Consider the following 19,258-nt stretch of genomic DNA (forward strand, 5'->3'; position numbering starts at 1 on the left):
CTCCGCCTGGGGATCAGGCCTAGAACTGCTACTACTAGCACCATCGTTTCTAGGGGCAAGTTGGTGACGAGAAACTCCTTTGGGTCCAGTGGACTTATGGGGCGTCATCTTGGCACGAGCCAGACTGTAGGAAACCAATTTAATCCAAGTAAGACCATTTGATCAAAGTCTAAAGAGCAGCTATGATGGATTACATTACTCAAACCAGTCTCACTACTCAACTCTAGACTAAGAGGTGAAGGAAGTAACAAGTGAATTAATAATGATGCATTAATCGTTCTTACAAACAAAAACATCAAAGTTTATAATGCACATAAACAACATTTATTTTTATATAGGGCATAGTAAGATTACTACTCCACCACACAAGACCCTTTTAATCAAATAAGGAATGGTGAGAAAGAAATAAGATAAGTCAGAAGCAATTTGGACCAAATTAGCAAGTTAAATTTAGTCATCCCAAATCATTTTGAAGTTTTTGTAAAACAATACAACAAAAACCTTGTAACGATCGCTCTGATACCATTCTGTGGCAGAACCTCCTAAGTTATAGGGCCCACATGCACCTGTCACTGTCCGACGACCTTTGACATTTATGCATATGTTCCAGGTAACTTAAGAAGACTGTCGGGTGTCCTCGGGGAACCCCGAATCATCTACGATTTCCGAGCAGGATCACATTACAAAGTCATTGCAGTATTACAACATTTATTCAAATATCAGCACCAGAGTAAAAATAGCGGAAGTCTTACGATAACATAGTTTACAAACCAGTTGTTTCAAACCTTACAAACTAAGTTCGATAATTATTACAAACCATAGTAGTAGTGGAGTGGCATAATTAACATATACATAACACCCAAAATAAACATCCTGCCCAAGGATCACACATTTACTTCTCATCGTCAGAACGAACGATAGTCATGCAGCATGATCCAAAACAGATCTGCTCATGAGGCTCACCTGCAACAAGGGGTCAACGAACCCTGAGTACAAAAGTACTCAACAAGACTTAACCGAAATAAAACTGATAGAACTTAGGAATGCAGGCTCAGGGATTCAAGGTATGGCTTTAGCAATAATCAAAGTTCTTTTGCGTAAAAGCTCTTTAACAAGATTCTTTTTATTAACATATTTGTCTTCAAAAGATCATATACAAAGCTGTCATGATCCGTAATGAGATCATGAAACTTCATAACCAACACTTTCTCAAACCTTACTCAAATTCCAGTTATTATTACTACGATGATGAACAGTGAGTTGAGTCTCCATAATCGAGGAGCAACGATGATTCGAACCGATTAAACCCAGCTGGGGATTCTAGACCACACGACATATGCAGGTCCCCGACCTACATATATCAACCTACTCCCGGATCCTCTAAGGCAAGAACGAGTCCGCGCCACCCGAGAATATAGTACTCTACCAATCCAGCCCATTGCCACGTGGGTATACGCTATTCCCGCCATCTCTCTACTCCCAGTGCGCGAGTAGCCATTCTCGTAATAGAATAGCCGAGTTCAGGCTTACCGGAGTATGTGGTTAGTACTACAAATTCTCACCTCATGCAATTCAACAACGGACGTGCCTTAATCGACACAGGCGGAAAGAACCCGCTCACAAGACCTCCATGTCTTGTGGCTCACACACACCGAGTCCGCCCGGTCTAGAATTATTACTCCACATTCCCATATCACATGATAACATAAGTAACCAAGGTTCCATTTAAAACTTGTAGGTGGCAGGTAGTCACCCGACTTCATCGTTCTACGCATAGCTAAGCAAGACTAGGCATATACGAATTTAAAACTGGTAATATGGTAAATATGGAATAACAAGGTTGGTAATGCACCAATTAGGCTCTTACTTAACTCCTAATCACTTAATGCAGTAACGGAAAGCAAAAGTGAAATTAATTTGTAAAACACAAGGTAGGGTTGTATGCATCCGGGGCTTGCCTTCGTTGACAAAAAAGTCCGGTTCCTGCGACGTTTCACAAGTATTCGATCCGACCTCAACAGACGGATTAACCTCCTCAACAACTTGATTAACTACCACGTTTTCACCTTCGTTCACTACACGTAATAACAATGCCATGTTTAACATGATGCGGAATACGAAACATGATGCTCGATGATGGATGAAAAATTAATAATTTGAATACAACTTACCTTCGCGGTACAGTTGCAAGTTAAACAAACTAAATCTTTTTCGTAACACATACATCAATGGCCAAGGATCATTATCAACAAATGACCCAATGTCATCACTCAATCCAAAATTGCAAACAAAATCTAAATCATTAAAGGTTACTATTTGCTTTTATGAATTAATTATTTAATTCAAAATTATGAAATAAATCAACTTATTCTAATTGAACTCAAAATTTTAGTACATGTTCATTACATGATAAGTAAGTGGCAAAACAAATTTTATAATTTTTAGACAATTAAATAAGCCTAGAAAAATCATGGAAATCCATTTATTAATAAATTGAGCAATGTTTATCACATTCAAAAAGTACTGAAAAACATTATTTCATATTTTTCTTAAATACTATACATCACAGAGAAGTCACACAAAAATGTTCATAATTTTTGGAGCTCTAAATAAATCTACACAAAAATAACAAATTACAACACTATTCAATCATATCTGAAAAAGGAAAATTTCATTTTCAAACCACCTGCTCACACAAACAACTCGGAAAAGAACCTGGAGCTCACACAAACAACTCGAAAAAGAACCTGGAGAACCTGGAGCTCACACAAACAACTCGGAAAAGAACCTAGAGCTCACACAAACAACTCGGAAAGAATCAGGAGCTCACACAAACAACTCGAAAAAGAACCTGGAGAACCTGGAGCTCACACAAATAACTCGGAAAAGAACCTAGAGCTCACACAAACAACTCAGAAAGAACCAGGAGCTCACATAAACAACTCGGAAAGAACCAGGAGCTCACACAAACAACTCGGAAAGAACCAGGAGCTCACCCCAAACGCACTGGAGCATAAAGCTAGATCGGAAGAGCAACTGATGAGTGGTTCGACGTGCACAGGAAGCACTAGTAGCTCACCCCGAGCTCGATGGAGCAAAGAACGGGCTGGAGAAGCAACGTTGAAGCAGGTCGACGATCTGAGCAACCACGGTGGAGCAAAACGTCGACGGTGGCGGTGCTCCAGCGACTGCAGTGGACAAAACGGAGAGCGCTGGCCACGACGGCGCAAGCACAACGGTGAGGTTGCCGGCCGCGAGGAAGAAAGGCGTGCACAGCGGGTTCCCAGTGGAATCAGGCACCAAGACTCGGTTGGCTAGGTGTGCAAGGAGTAGGCGGAGCTGGAACAAGCTTTACCGAAATGGTGGAGGCACTGCGGCGACGACAAACGCACGACAGAGCAGTGGCGACGGCGACTGGAAAACAGAGGAGAAGAGAAAATGAAGAACGGCGACGGTGGCTGGCTTATAACGCGACCAAGAAAGCACAAAGAAGCCACGCGGAAGCCTTCGCCGTGCCAACGCGACGCCCAGACGGCCACGCGCGTGACTGGAAGCTAACCGAAGCTCGTCGGCGGTGTAGCGCAAGTGGTGAACACTGTTCATCGAAATTACAGAATTGCCATTCGCCAAATTTCACAAATTACTCCCAAATTTTCATAACAACTCAAAAATCTCCAAAAACAAAAGTTGTTCAAAATCAAAAGTTCTACAACTTTGCTTCTATAACCATCTCCTAATTCGGTCTACATTTTGAAATGCAAATTTGAATTCAAAAAGGGAACATTTAAAGAATCACGCCTTTTCAAATTACTTCAAATTTTTCATAACAACTTTGAAATCTCCAAAAACAAACTTTGTACAACTCAACAAGCTCTACACTTTTGCTTTTAGGCTCAACCCCAAAATATACTTAGATTTTGAAATGGATATTTAGGGTAGGATTTAAATGCTGAAAAGCGGGGTTTTCTCGAAAAATTCAAAATCCAAACAAACTTTGAACTTGAGTCAAACAATACAATGCAACACATACCACATAAATATAAACTTGTATTAGTGTATGCATCTCAAAGTTTTCACCAAATGCCAAATGCTTTGCAATGCATATGATGACATGCCAGATTTTAATATTTAAACACCCGAGGTGTTACAGTGAGGCGAGCTACTTCTTGCTTGAGTTGCTCATTCTCCTTTGCAACATCCTGTGTGCATGTATCTACAACAACTTTCTCAACACAAACTTGGTTACACAAAGATGAGTCTAAACATAAATCATTACAGGAAATAGAGGCATCCTTTTTAGACATGTTAAAGATAGAACTTTTCTTAGCAAGCAAACTATTATAATATTTGCATATGGTTTCAAGATTTGCATATGGGTTGTGCTAATGGCTTCAAGATTAGCAACTTTATTAGTTAGCTCATCACAATATTTGCATATGGTTTCCATTTTAGCAAGCAAACTATTATATGCTTCTTGTGAGCTAGCTAACTTTTCTTTTAATTTTTCATTTTTCTTTGAGAGTTGCTCATCATTGATTGTGCATGCATTTGTTGTTGCACTAGTCTCAAGTTTTTTAATTTTAGTAGATAGTTCAACATTGAGATTAGCAAAGTTCTCATATTGTTCAAGCAAGGTTTTGTATGCTTTTTGTGAACTATCTAGCTTTTCTTTTAAACTTTTGAGCTTCTTTTGTTGACTAGTGCAGGCTTTAGCATAATTAAGATTTTCTTGCACAAGTTCATGATAAGAAGGCATATCATCATCACTATCACTCTCACTAGAGGAAGAGCTTTTGTTACCTCGTACCATAAGGCACACACGAGAAGAGCTTGATAATGAGTGCTTGCGGCCTCGCCTCTTGTGATGGGGTTCTTCTTCACTTGAAGAATCATCCCATGATCTTATTGATGTGAGGGCTTGGTTCTTGCATGCCTTCTTCTTTGTCTTGGGTGTGGGCTTGTTTGGACAGACTTCCACAAAGTGCCCCAACTCACCGCATCCATAGCATCCTTTCTTTCTTTGCTCGTTTCTTTGATTTGTGAAAATGAAATCTTGAATTTGGATGGGCACACCCTTGACATTGAGCATTTGAATCATCTTCTCCACCTTGTTGATCACTTTGATTGATTCTTCATCAAGATCGAAGGTGGAGGAGGAAGATTGATCATCACTTGAATCTTCATCATCATCATCATCGTCCTCATCTTCTTCTTCATCTTCACTTGAGGAACTTGAGCTTGAGCTTGTCTCAACTTGCTTGCCCTTCATCTTCTTTTTCTCGCTACAAGCGAGAGCTTTGCCTTTGCTTGATGAAGAAGCTTCTTCTTGACCCATCTTACGTGACATTTCAAATGCCACTAACTTACCAATGGCTATGCCCGGGATCATGTTGCTCAAGTCCTCCATGTTGTGAAGGATGGTGATGATGCTTGCATATTTCTTTGGTAGCACGGAGATGATCTTCCTCACGATGTCCACATCATCTAGCTTTAATAATCCTATAGAATGGAGCTCATTGATAATTAGATTTAAACGAGAATACATATCACGAACAAGCTTATCATCATTCATAGTAAAGGAATCATAGTTTTGCTTTGCTAGACGATGTTTTTGCTCACGGACATTGCTTGTGCCATCATGGAGCTCTTGGAGTTTTAACCAAATTTCATATGCCGTATTTAAAGTGAATACTTGGTTAAAAACATCCATACTAAGTGATTCAAATAAGCAATTTTTTGCTCTAGCATTGAAGTGCATTTCTTTTTCATCACTCTTTGTGGGTTTTTTGGGATTCTTGATGGGTTTCATCCCGTCACGAGTGACTCTCCATATACCCAAATCAACTGCCTCAAGGTGGCAAGACATTCTAGCTTTATAGTACGGGAAATTAGTGCCATCAAAGTGTGAAGGCCTAGCGGTATCCATCACAACCACTCTAAATAGCGTCAGCTCAACGGTGGTTAAGCCAAAAGTCCAAATTGAGCCAACTGGCTTTGATACCAATTGAAGGGACCGTGATGCCTAAGAGGGGGGTGAATTAGGCAACTTAAAATCTAACGCTAAACTATGGCCTCTTTTTCTAACCCTAGCAAAACATATACAATAGATAAACTATCTAGATGTGCAACTATGGTTTTGCTAGTGTGTTGCTATCTCTACCGCAAACATAGTAAAGTAATCAATGTAAATGCGGAAGCTAAAGAGCAAGGTAGAGATATGCAAACTCCTGTCGACGACTCCGGTATTTTTACCGATGTATCGAGAAGCGCGCAAGCTTCCCCCTAGTCCTCGTTGGAGTCCCTCGCAAGGAATCCCTCGCAAGAGCCAAGCTTCCGGTCGGGTAACTCCGTGGATAGCCTCAAGCCTTCCCCACGCGCAAGTGGGTCTCCGACGTGCCTTCCGGCAAGCCTCTCCCGGATGCTCCCCGCCGTCTTTACTATCAAGCTTCCGGCCAAAACGCCGTGGGCCTTGTTCCCTCCGGTACACGGTGGCGGCCACACCACAAACGCAGTTGGTGTGATCTCACAAGACTTCAAGCCCCTCCGATGTACAACAATGGTGCTCACAAGCACCGAGTGGTAAGAGGTATGCAAACCTCACTAAACACTAGGACTAAACCTAGAGCAAGCGCATAAGCGGTGGTCTAATCAACCTAAGTACTTCGTAAAGCACCTACGCTAATCACCTGATGGATCACTAAGCACTATGCAAGTGGAGATCACTAAAATGGTGTATCAACACCCTTGGTATGTTTCCTCAGCTCCACACCTCTTAAATGGCTGGTTGGGGTTGTATTTATAAGCTCCACTGAGAAAGTAGCCGTTGGGGTCGAATTCCCGCGAAACTGCTACTGACCGGACGCTGGATCGTCCTGACCGGACGCGTCCGGTCGTCCCGACCATTGACCGGCAATATACTGATCGGACGCTGGCCAGCGTCCGGTCTCCTGCCACCAGACGTGTCTGGTCGCAGATTTGCTGCTCTAGAACCTTACTGTACTCGATCGGACGCTACTGTCCTGCGTCCGGTTGGTTGCCGCCAGCGTTCAGTCTAGCGTTCGATCGCCTGTCTGCCGAGCCACTTGCCCAGCGTCCAGTCGCAGCGTCCGGTTGTTTGTCCAGCGTCCGGTCCAGCATCCGGTCACCACAGTGAGCTCATTTCTTCACGATCTTGCATACGGCTTGGTTCCAATCTTCATGGTTGGACTTTGCTTGATCTCTTGGGTCTTTTCTTGTGCTCCTAAGGTCTTGCTTGAGGTGTTGATCATCGGATCATCACGTCGCCTTCGTCCAAGTTACGTCTTGCACCCTATTGAACTACAAAACAAACACTTGCAAATTTATTAGTTTAATTTGGTTGTGTTGGTCATCAAACACCAAAATCTAAAGTAAATGGGCCAAGGGTCCATTTTCCTTACAATGAGGAACCTGTTCTTCAGGATCCTGTAGGACCTATTGCCACACATGAGGGGGAGCAAAAACAGTCTCAAACAGAAGATGTGCCAAATGTGGAGGCCCCTAGAAGGCCTCTAAGAGTTAGAAAATCAGTTATTCCTGCTGACTATGAAGTATGCAACACTGAGAAATTTCAAATGGAGGATGATCCCACCTTATTTGAAGAAGCCATGAGAAGTGATCATTCTTCAAAGTGGCTTGAGACCATAGAAGATGAAATGAAATCTATGAATGCCAATAAAGTTTGGGACTTGGAAATAATTCCTAAAGAGCCAAAACAGTAGGCTGTAAATAGGTCTCAAGCTGACATTTCTCAATTGGGACTTGGAGAATAATGGCATTAGTGGCACATTACGATTTAGAATTACATCAGATGGATGTAAAGACGACATTTCTCAATTGGGACTTGGAGAAAAATGTTTATATGGCACAACTAAAAGATTTTGTCATGAAAGGAAAAGAACGAATGGGATGTTGCCTAAAGAAATTCATTTATGGATTAAAACAAGCTTCAAGATAGTGGTACTTGAAGTTTGATAAGATAATAAGGAATTTTGGATTTAAAGAGAATGATGAGGACAATTGTGTCTAAGCAAAGTTTAAGAATGGAAGATTTATTTTCCTTGTCCTGTATGTGGACGATATCTTACTTGCTAGTAGTGATGTAGTCTACTACTAGAGACAAAGAAGTTCACCTGAGCCGAACTCCCCACCGACAAACCCTAAACTCGATCTAGTGAGGGGCGTAGCCAGTGACGGGAAGCACCTCCACCACAGCACTGCGCCGCCTCCGGACTGCGTCACCGGACTCCACTGCCTTCACCGCCGGTCGCCACCGCGCATCACCAACGCCGTCTTCACCGACCGTCGCTGCCCTAGCGCAGACACCGATTCCATGGCGGACGCGAGTGGATCCTCCTCCGCGGTGTCAGGTTCGACACGTTCTTCTACTCCACCCCTCTCTATCTCTCTCGTTACACTAGTAGATGTTTTAGGGCTCATGATTCTATTCAATAGCAAACAGACGTGCTAGTTCTATGTCTAGAGATCCTGTTCAAAGTCTAACACGTATAGTATAAGATAAGATAAATAAATACTCTGCCCCATTCCAAAGAAAGAATAATGTTGCTTGGATGCACGCCATTGTGGTACTCTATTTTGGAGCAACTGGGTAGCGTAGCGTAGTTGTTAGGTCGCGAGGTTCTCCAGTTATGACGACCCATTAGTGATGTCAAACTCAAACCAGTAGCATGAACCATAGTTGTTAGGTCGCGAGGTTCTCCAGTTATGACGACCCATTAGTGAGGTCAAACTCAAACCAGTAGCATGAACCATCACCAGTTGGCGAGACAAATACTACTCCGCACCACTCTAGTAGCTTGTGACTTGCTCGTGCTCGTGTATACACCTACACTACTAGTTGGATCCGATTGTGTTGGGTCCGTCCGGTAGTAAGCTGATCCAACGCCGGGGGAAGCTGGACACACGTTACACACCGGTGCGTGGCGCGGCGCGGACGGTGCTGTGTCTGTGCCTGTGCCTGTGCCTGTGCGTGCCCACGTCTATAAGAACAGAGGCCCTCTTGTGTTGCACTTGCGCCGAGGAAAACGAGAGGAAGCCGAAGCTAGCGGCCTGCCTAGCGGACAAGAGCAGAGGAGGAGGATTAGATCGAGGTGCGCCGATCGATCGAGGCGTCGAGCGAGGAGTGACATGGCAGCGGGGCAGCCGCGCCCGCCGCCGTCGTCGGTGAGGATGGAGCGCCTCCTGCGGGCGGCGTGCGCGGCGATGGCGGCGGCGGGGGCGCTGCTGCTGGGGTTCAGCGCGCAGACCAAGACCGTGCTCTTCGTCCAGAAGAAGGCCGTCCCCAAGGACGTGCAGGCCCTCTGGTACGTACGCACGATTGATGTCCTTTGCTCACCTTCTTACCACGCCGCTCGCACGATCGCTGGAAGCGCGTAGATTGATGTCCTTGCGTGTGCCTGCCTGCCAGGGTGCTGATCGTGGCGGCCGCGGCCGCGGCGGCGTACCACGCCGCCCAGCTCGCCCGGTGCCTCTGCATGGACCGCCTCGCCAGCAGCGCCGGCTGCCGGCGTCTCGGGAGAGCGGCCGCGTTCGCCTCCTTCCTCCTCGACAAGGTACGGAGCATGTGTCGACGCGACGCACGCTTTTGCTCATGGCTCTCGATCCCTGCGCTGTGCCCCAACCGTTTCCATTTAAACCCGTCGCTCTCGCCCTCACATAGTGGCCAGCTGCTTGCCCGATCAGATGTTCAGATTCTTGGCAGCTTGGGAAAACAGGGTAAGTTCGCGTGCGTGCCTGCCGCGCTGCACGTACCCGTCGTGTGTTCTACTTCCAGTAGGAGACGGGACCAGACGTACAGGAGCCGTGTTTACTCATCACTCAGACACTCACTCGTGCAGTTGCAACTGCATCTGGTGTAGTACAGCGTCTTTGAGCTGCCCGGACAAAGATAGCAACCCCAACTACCGTGTTTGGTTCAGCTAGGAGCTTCTAAATCTAGTCTCATTTAGTACCATTTAGTCACTTTTTACTCAAACATTATAATTAAATAGGACTAAAAAGGCTTTAGTCTTCTCTAACAACTCTGGAGTGACTAAATGACGCTAAACCATTTAGGAGGGAATAAATTTAGCAACTGCAATTCAAACAGGGCCTAACTCCTACTGTACGTCTGTACTCCACTTGTAGCTGTATTCCGTACCGTACCTTCTTACGCTGACAGTTACTGTGACCGTACAATTTTTCTCTTCTGTTGGTTGGGAAATTTGCTCGTTGGTTGCAGGGATGCGCGTACATGGTGTTCGCGACGACGGTGGCGGCGCTGCAGGCGTGCTTCGTGGGGCTGCTCGGCGTGGAGGCCCTGCAGTGGAGCAAGCTCTGTAACATCTACACCCGCTTCTGCGAGCAAGCCGCCGCCGGCATGGTCTGCAGCCTGCTGGCCGCCGCGGGCATGGCCGTCCTCTCCGCCTTCTCGGCACGAGACCTCTTCCGCCGCCGCTAGGCAGTTGCAGTGCGTGCAGGTGCAGCAGCTCTTGGAGAAACTGGTTTTCCCCACATGGAGCCTCCATCGACCGAGCTTGTGTGCAGCGTGCACGGCAGCACAGAGGCTGATTTGGGACGGCACGAGAAGCAGCTAAGCTAGATAGTGTAAACATGTTGCCGGCGCCTTTCGTTTTGGAGTGTGTGTGTGACTGCGTACGGGGGGCTGTATTCACATAAGACTCGGACGGATTCCAAATTTGAATTCTAAAATTTCGAGTACTATTCAGGACACTATTCAAATTTGGCATTCACTATTTAAATTCGCGGATACTATTTAAATTCGGGATATGAACGGTGCACGAGCACTCACCCAGAAGTTGCTCAACCACTTTACTATTCAAGGCACGGGGCCTCTGCAAATATGGCGTGATGTCTATTTCGCGATTAGTTGCAAGAGTGCTTACTGAATATTCTTATGCGGATAAATATTTCTGAGGATCTTTTACAGGCTGCGCGAGACCAACAGTTCAGCCGGTCGTGCGACTATGCTTGTAACAGTCCTACTCGGTACTCACCGTATGTATCACTAGCTCGCTTTAGAACCAGACTAATCCGGTCTCCTCTCTCGCTATCCACAGCCACGCACACACAGGACTTAGGCTCTATCGTCTCCCCAGGCAGTTCCACCTGAAGGGAACACTTCTCTGCGCACATAGGGTTCTCTACAAACGCCACTACCAGGGCTAACACGAGAACAACACACGCGGAGGTTTCTCCTCTAGGGTCCCTAGTATAGAGACACGTTCAGCTGTCCAGGCAACAGTAAGAAGGAATAATTGAAGACTTCGCCTCGAAGGCTCCTTCAGATGATAAGCATGAAGGACACTCCCTTCGTGCTATAAAGCGAGACGCCGGGCGCATTTGTGAAGGTATCAAGAGATCGATCGAAGCCAAGTATCACCAGCCTCAGACACCTCACTCTCATCCACCACCCACTCCACCAACTCTCCACTCACACATACACCATGAAGACATGATCTCAAAAGGACTCTGAGAATCATCCACCATTAGTAGTAATCATCTATTACCATTGTATCACTCCACCTTTGTAAATTAGAGAATAAAGGAGGTCTCTGTGATCTTCCTGCGCTTGTAAGGTAATCCCTAAGGTTTGTGCTAAGTGCTTGGGGTTTTTCGAAAGGGAAAGCCGTATGTAAGCTTGCTCTGTGGAAATGAATTAAGCTTTCCTATTTTAATCCCTATCTTCCTTTAAGCTCGTTCATATGGGGCGATGTCTCTATGCTAGGGACCCTAGAGGAGAAACATCTGCGTGTGTTGTCCCCGTGTTAGCCCTGGTAGCGGCGTTTGTAGAGAACCCTGTGTGCGCAGAGAAGTGTTCTCTTCGGGTGGAACTGCCTAGGGAGACGATAGAGCCTGAGTCCTGTGTGTGCGTGGCTGTGGATAGCGAGGGAGGAGACCGGGTTAGCCTGGTTCTGAAGCGAGCTAGCGATGCATACGGTGAGTACCGAGTAGGACTATCACAAGCATAGTCGCACGACCGGCTGAACTGTTGGTCTCGCCAGCCTGCAAAAGATCCTCAGAAATATTTATCCGCATACTCATATTCACTAAGCACTCTGTAACTAATCACTCACTTATCTATAAAATAATTGCGCGTGAAAGCGACATCACGCCATATTTGCAGAGGCCCTGTGTTTTGAATAGTAAAGTGGCCCGGGTGAGTGCGGTAGTAACCGTGAATTTAAATAGTAAACGCTAAATTTAAATAGTGCTGTAAATAGTAACTCGAAGTTTTAAAATTTGAATTTCGAATCCATCCGAGTCCTCTGTGAATATAGCGTACCCGTCCCGCATTATATATATATATAAGAGAGAGAGAGCGCTTTATTGGCAAGGATATTGTTTACCAATTAAGGGAAAAAGGGGATAACACAGGACCATTCCGTTTTTTATAGTATTTGGTTAGCGGAAATGAGCACAAGGTCTAACCTCTTAGAATATTCCTCTAAATCATATGTACAATACTGTGAACATCATAGTATATCTCACAAAATATTAAAAATAAATAGTAAAACATGAAACTACATAATTACTCCATCCGTTTCAAATTATAAGTCGCTTTGACTTTTTCAGTACTTTCATTTTGCTATGCATCTAGATAAATAATATGTCTAGATACATAGCAAAATGAGTGAACTAAAAAAATCAAAGTGACTTATAATTTAGAACGGGGAAAATAGAGTAAAATAAAAGATATAAAATAAATTAAAATAAGAAGATCTATAGAAAACATGAAGGAAAAGAGAGAGAAAAGAAGATAAATGAAAACGAATAAAATATGAATATAAAAAAAGATAAAGTAAATAAAACAATTGATTACAGGAAAAGAATAAAATAAGATAAAAAATAAAAAACTAAAAGAACAAAACCCATAAGAAATAACGATAACACAAAATTACAAGCATAATATAAAAATAACATAAGTGTAGGAGATATGTACCCAAGGTACTCATCACATGGATAACGATTAGGAGTATTTTCTTGATTTCTTGTCCCTATGACAAATTAAGTATGATCCTAGCCTCTAAAGAAATCATCCTTGAGTGCCAAAACCGCCAAGGAACCTTGTCTCTTATCTTTAACTTAGAGCTTGATGGCCTTGAGGGTTAGGAATTATTTTATTTATTTCTTGTCCCTGTGACAAATTAAGTATGACCCTAGCCTTCAAGAAAATCATCCTTGAATATCAAAACCATCAAGAAAACTAATTTCCCTTGTCTTCTATTTATAACGGAGTTTGCTTGACGGTTTGTGACCAAGAATTATTTTCTTGATGGTTATTTTCTTGACGGTTATTTTCTTGACGGTTTAGGCCCTTTCCTTGGCAGTCTTGGGCAGATTGTGGTAGTGAGGAGCCGATGTGCGCGACGGCTGAAGAACTCATTCCATAATTTGCTGTTGGACACTGTCAGCTCGATAATTGGTCGAGTATCATTATAGATTCCAATATTTTTGGCACAATACTTTAATCTTTTCTACGGTATGGGAGATTAAACTGCATGTGAACATCTCCCAGGTTCAATAATGGCAAGACGCGGAACTCCACGGAGCAACAACCAAACCTGAGGCAGCACACATGTCGAGTTGGCTTCGCACAGAGCCTGATCGTGGACAGCACGGTTTCATCAGAATTCACACATGACTGACGACCGACGAACACTAGATACAGAATGAGGCAGAGTTCAGCTATCAAACGAGTTCAGGAATCAGTGCGGCCCAACACAGGCGTGTTCAGTCTTCTCCTTGACTTTCCTCCCTTACTGACAGAAACCCGACCGACTTTACTACAGTTTCATGACAGAATTCAGAGGACCTACCGACTCGACACAAACGAACACTGTAGCAGTGAAAATTTGCGTAACCACGCGCTACCCGGCTCTGGTCTGTAGGCGTTCAGAGGGCCCTGAGCTATCAGCAGCAGAAGTCATGGCTGGCTTGGGGAGGTGGCGCCTCATCTGCATACATCGGGACCTCAATAAAACGGACAAACTCAGCGTCGCCAGCCCCGAGGTGGGTAGGCTCGTCGACGAATCGCTTCTCCAGGTCTGCGATCCCGTCCACCAGGTGACCTCTCAGGAGTTCCAGTCCTCTGGCTTTCAGCTCCAGGTAGGCGAGGTTGAAGCGGGCAATGTCGAGTTGCTCTTTAGCCTCGCGATTCTTGCAGTCGTCCACGGACCCGTCGCCTCCTGTGTTAGCACACCTCTCAACTGGTTCACAGAATAGCTCGATTCAGATACAAATCGGAGTACACGACCTCAGGGGAAGGGAGGTCTGGAGCAAGCAAAACAATCTAGACGGAGGAGTGGAGAACTAGAACATGGGAAGGATGAGAGTTCGAGACCTACAGATGGAGGCTCGGGGAGGAAGAAGTACAGTAACTCGGAGATGGAGATATGTTTCTTCTGAATATTCGATGCCTTCCCCTTGCTGTTCCTGCGCTCTTGTAGATGTCTTCCAGTGGTCCAGGCAATACTCCCCGGCCAAGGCCCAGGGCCCATATGGTGGCCCAACCATAGGTAGTCCCTGACAATCTGTCGCCGGGCTACCTGGGGAGCCCTGCAGGAGGAGGGCCCGGATGGCCTTGATGTGCTCCATCATCTCCTTCTTGTCAACATCGTGCCACCGCAAACCAAAATCAACCATAAATAAATTAAGATGAGTACCTGATTAGTGATAATTTATGGAAAAGACAGTATAGATGCAAAGAAACTATGTAGGGTTATTGTATAAATAATTGGAAAAAAATACATGGTTCTGATTAGGCAGAAAAAAATATGCTCACAATTTCTGTCATTGCACAAGCAAAGTGTTTTCTAACTACAATCCCAGCTCCCACACACAAAGAAACTTTGTTAGTCATACAACATCTATGCTCAGTGAAGGGAAGTGATTAAAGCCATACAAAGCATATAAATCAGAGAGATTAGGAAGTACATACACCATTTCAACACTTCCAAATACCAAATCAAATCGTGCTCGAATTAGGCCCCGTTCGGCTTACCCAGAAGCCGGCTTGTTCGGCTTCTTTTTTCAGCTGGAACAGTGTTTTTCTCTCACAACAATTCAGCAAGAACAGTGTTTTCAGCCAGTTTCAGCCAAAATTCAGCAAGCCAAACACTCCCCAAAATCGGCGAAGAATTAGACCACACACACTCCCCAAAATCGAATCGTGCCCGAATGAATTCGTTGTGAATTCAAGCCAGTAGAAGAATTGAACCCACACACTCCCTAATCGCACCCAAATTCGCCCCCAAATCGCATCTCCTCCCAGCGCAAACCAAAATCATCCCCTATCAGTCCCAAAACAACATGGACTGAAAAAACATCATGCACATTGCAACAAAGGCCTCGTCCGCTTCGCTAAAAAAACAAGCCGAAACACTGTTCCGACTGATTTGTCGTGAGAGAAAAACACTGTTCCGACTGAAAAAGACGGATTATAAGAGAAGCGAACAGGGTCTTTTTTAGTGAAAAAATAAGCTGAAAAAGACGGATTATAAGAGAAGCTGAAAAAGACTGAAAAAGTGTATGAGCAGCAGAGGTCAACTGACTGAAAAGAGAGAAAATGTTAGTGAATTTTTAGTTAGTGCTGAATTGTTTTGCTTAATTATTGTGCTTAGTTATACTTGTTTTACCATGTTTCAGCTTGTGGTTTTCCATTACTGCATAGTTCACAAAAAATCAAGACAGAATTCGGCACCACTAGCAAACAATATATTTTTGTGCTCCCAACTGACTGATGGTAGAATATTTGTAGAACCGCAAGTGTACTAGGCTACAAGCACTTTATAACACGGAACGTGTTATTTATGCAGCCTGACAGGCTAATAAACAGTAAAGAAGCAGGTAGTGTTTTTCGAGAAAAAAGAAGAAGCAGGTAGTGACTTGAAATTCGTGCTTGCCCACAATTTTGTAACACGATGTTGCAAAACCAACAATGAAATATGGAAAAGAAGGCAAGTCGGGTTGGATGTCAAATTTCGCAGGTTAGCCACACAGTCAGAAATGTCAGGTTAACCACACATTTTGTGGCCCAGTATTTATACCATTAGAAACCAAACGTCCCAGACTACTTCAAGACAGGCATTCCAATGTATTTCCTATAATTACTGGAGGCAGGCCACTAGAAACCCTCATAAAGAAACAACTAATACAGATAGAAGAAATACATACAGGGACAGTGATCGAAGTAGGAATGTACTGTGGCGCTTCCAGGGTCAGGGAGCTCAGGAACTTAACCACGGGCCTGTTTGGTTGTCCTTTTCTATTGATTGGTGCTTTTGTTATAAGTGCTTAGTGGGTGCAGGCTTCTAGTGTGGCTTGTGCACTTTTCTGGGTGCATCATGTTCAGGTGTTGTGTTTGGTTATTTTTCTTTGTGCACTTTTGAACCGTGTTCGAAAAAATAAGTGAAGGGAGCAAACAAATGTCATACAAGAGGCAGACAACGCTTCGGCAGTATGTGAGCAAGGATGTTACTAATGTTTTCCTCAATCAACTCTATGTATCAAGCACGGGTCATAGAACAAAAAAATGAAGACTGAAGACTTAAGGTAGAAAAAGAGGAAGATGCCACCTCATTCAGGCTGGTAACAACTCAGGTGCATTTTTTGCATCTAACATAACTGATATAGCAGTCCAAACCACATGCAACACATCACCAATATGTTTTTGTTCTATTTTGTTTCCCATGGAAGCAGGGATGAAAACGGTACGGATATTTTCCGACCGTATTCGAAACCGAATCCGTTTAGAGGGGTTGAGATCTGTCCGTATCCGAGTCCGGATATCCAACATCCGATACCGTATCCGTATCCGAATACTCAAATCTCATATTTATGATGTCGATATCCAATCGTATCCTATCCGATATAGTTGACACTATCCATATTCGAATCCGAATCCGGACAGAAATATGAAAACAAATGTAATATCGGTGATATCCGTCCGTATCCGATCCGTTTTCATCCCTACATGGAAGTCATCCGCTCTTAGCTAGGAGCAAAACTTATGTTGATGATAAGTATAAAAATATCCAGATGAGATAGTACTAAATACAAGTCAGTCAACCAAAATTACAGCTGGGACGTGAATCGGCCAGCTCCACAACAGATTTCAGCAAAAAGCAGGTGAACTAAAATTATTGACAGATCAATTATCCAGTGACATGGTAATCACCAACACCTATAGCGTGATGATCTGTCCTAAATGCCTTTACCTACAGCCTACAGGTAACTCCCCAACAGTACTGACAGTAACTAGCATAGCACGTTATATTCGAAAATTGCAAGAATATACCATCACTGGATGTCTGAACTCTGAACCAGCATACAAGCGAAACAGCACAGCTCATTTTTCGTTCATCAACACACACTGTAATCGAGCATGTTGTGTATAACTCTGAACATTATCCCACTAGCCCTGTTTCTTACGGTCTTTTAAAGGCAACTTATTATATTGGCACAAGTTAACCACCAATTGAACAGTATCTTAGCATATAATCACTAATTGCACAATGATCCAAAAGCAAGCACCAAATGCATGGGCCTTCGCCCCTAGGGACTAAACAAATCAGTTAAGTGTGCCATATCAATTGAACTAGGCCTGACATAACTAGGCAAAAAAAAAAAAAAAATGGGGCAAGCAATAGCCTATTGGGCAAAAGATTAACAAAAAGAAATGGTGACCTACACACAGGGTGGGTCAATGGGCTGCAACTTCTTAAGCACTTTTAATCCAGTTCTTTAGAATTACCCAGCAAGTACTACAGATAAAAAGAACAACTCAACAAAAGTACAAAACTGTTTGCATCCAACATGAGAAACTGTTTACAATGGTCAAATCCAACACAAGAAACTACTGTAATTCACATGCCCACTTATGGATGGTAATAGGTTCAACCTGACTAACTGATTAAATGGCAGTCGCCAGTAGCACCAAATTCGACCCAATAGGACCCAAATGACACCTCATCCCGCTGCCAATCAAAACCGTATCCGTATTAAACCTAGACTCACCGAACCATTCGCATCCCCAAATCATCACCAAATTGCACCAGAATCGTACCTGAATTCATCCATTCGCATCCCCAAATGGCACCTCCCCCACTGCAAACCAAAATCGTACCCAAATTCAATGGATCCATTCACAACAACAAATCAGCCCCAGCCCCAAATGGTTCTCCCCCACCGCAACCCAAAACCGTACCACCGAATTGAACCGACCAACCGCACCTGCTCGAGGTCGATGTAGGCAGGGAGCCCGTCGTATCAGTGCGGATGATATCCCGGCGGAATGCCTGGTCCACCTGCGTCGACCACCTCGTCCAGCTTTGACACCTGGACCAGCACCTTGTTGTGCTTGCAGTCCAGATGACGCTTCCAGCGCCGTAGCCTCTCCAGCCTGCTCTTGACGCACCTAAGGGCCTCCTCCTTGTTGCTAAGGCGGTCAGGATTGATGAGCACGGCTTCGCCGCCGCCCTGAGCGTTCAGCAACTCCCACAGCTTATGAGCCTCCGCCAAGGAGGAGTCCGGTGCGAGTCGGAACTTCAGCTGCACCTCGGGTGTCGCGAACCTCAAGGCGAGCCGCACCTCGTCCACCGAAGCCACCGTGATGTGGAAGGAGGGGAGGGACGTGGTGGAGGTGGAGGAGGCGTCGGAGGCGTGGGAGGAGGGGAGGTCAGACGCCATAGGGGAGGAGCGTGGGAGGAGGGGGAGGAGGGGAGGTCGGACGCCATAGGGGAGGAGGGGAGGGAGGACACCATGGGCGAGGAGGGGAGGAAGGAGGCGTGGGAGGAAGTATTCCGGAGGGAGATAATGAATTTCGAATTGTTTGGGATTGGGAGGTGGGGGTGAGCGAGGTTATATAGGGCGTGTTTGGGATCGCGTTTCTTGCGGCGGCGGTGAAAACAACTCCCACGGTGCGATGATTCATTTCCCCGCACATGGCATCGGAACTGTACAAATGAACTAGCATCTGCGTTTTCGGCACCGCGGCCCTCGCGTCGCGATACATGTACCGCACCGCGCGGTGGGTAACCGCGGTCCCAAACACGCCCATAGAGGCGGCCGAGGCGGCGGCCGGCGTGGGCGCTCGCCGCCACGCGGGCGCTCTCTATCTCTCGTGTCTCCAATCAGAAATTTGGTGTTACTGCAAATGTTATAGTGATTTTGTCCTATGAAACAAAGCGTGTATCCACCTCTATTTTATGACACCGTTAAA

General features: G+C 44.9%; 2 protein-coding genes across 3 annotated transcripts; one reads left to right on the forward strand and one right to left on the reverse strand.

Annotated features, from left to right (window-relative positions):
- The first annotated feature begins 8,784 nt into the window (after window positions 1-8,784).
- On the forward strand, window positions 8,785-10,752 carry LOC136462880 (CASP-like protein 2C2). 2 transcript variants are annotated; one of them, XM_066461918.1, is made up of 3 exons: window positions 8,816-9,341; window positions 9,446-9,590; window positions 10,259-10,752. In XM_066461918.1, the coding sequence occupies exons 1-3, from the start codon at window positions 9,166-9,168 to the stop codon at window positions 10,475-10,477; spliced, it is 540 nt and encodes a 179-aa protein (XP_066318015.1). In that variant the 5' UTR covers window positions 8,816-9,165; the 3' UTR covers window positions 10,478-10,752. The 2 variants fall into 2 exon arrangements, with proteins under 2 accessions (XP_066318014.1, XP_066318015.1); XM_066461917.1 differs by lacking the exon at window positions 10,259-10,752 and having other exon boundaries at window positions 8,785-9,341; window positions 9,446-9,976.
- Window positions 10,753-13,324: 2,572 nt separating this feature from the next.
- On the reverse strand, window positions 13,325-14,682 carry LOC136466738 (uncharacterized). The gene is made up of 2 exons (XM_066465244.1): window positions 14,385-14,682; window positions 13,325-14,246 (listed from the first exon to the last, which is right to left on the reverse strand). Exons 1-2 carry the CDS (start codon window positions 14,680-14,682, stop codon window positions 13,951-13,953), a joined length of 594 nt encoding a protein of 197 aa, XP_066321341.1. The 3' UTR covers window positions 13,325-13,950.
- Between the last annotated feature and the right edge of the window lie 4,576 nt (window positions 14,683-19,258).

This window comes from Miscanthus floridulus, chromosome 7, assembly GCF_019320115.1.
Source record: "Miscanthus floridulus cultivar M001 chromosome 7, ASM1932011v1, whole genome shotgun sequence".
Classification (NCBI taxonomy): domain Eukaryota; kingdom Viridiplantae; phylum Streptophyta; class Magnoliopsida; order Poales; family Poaceae; genus Miscanthus; species Miscanthus floridulus.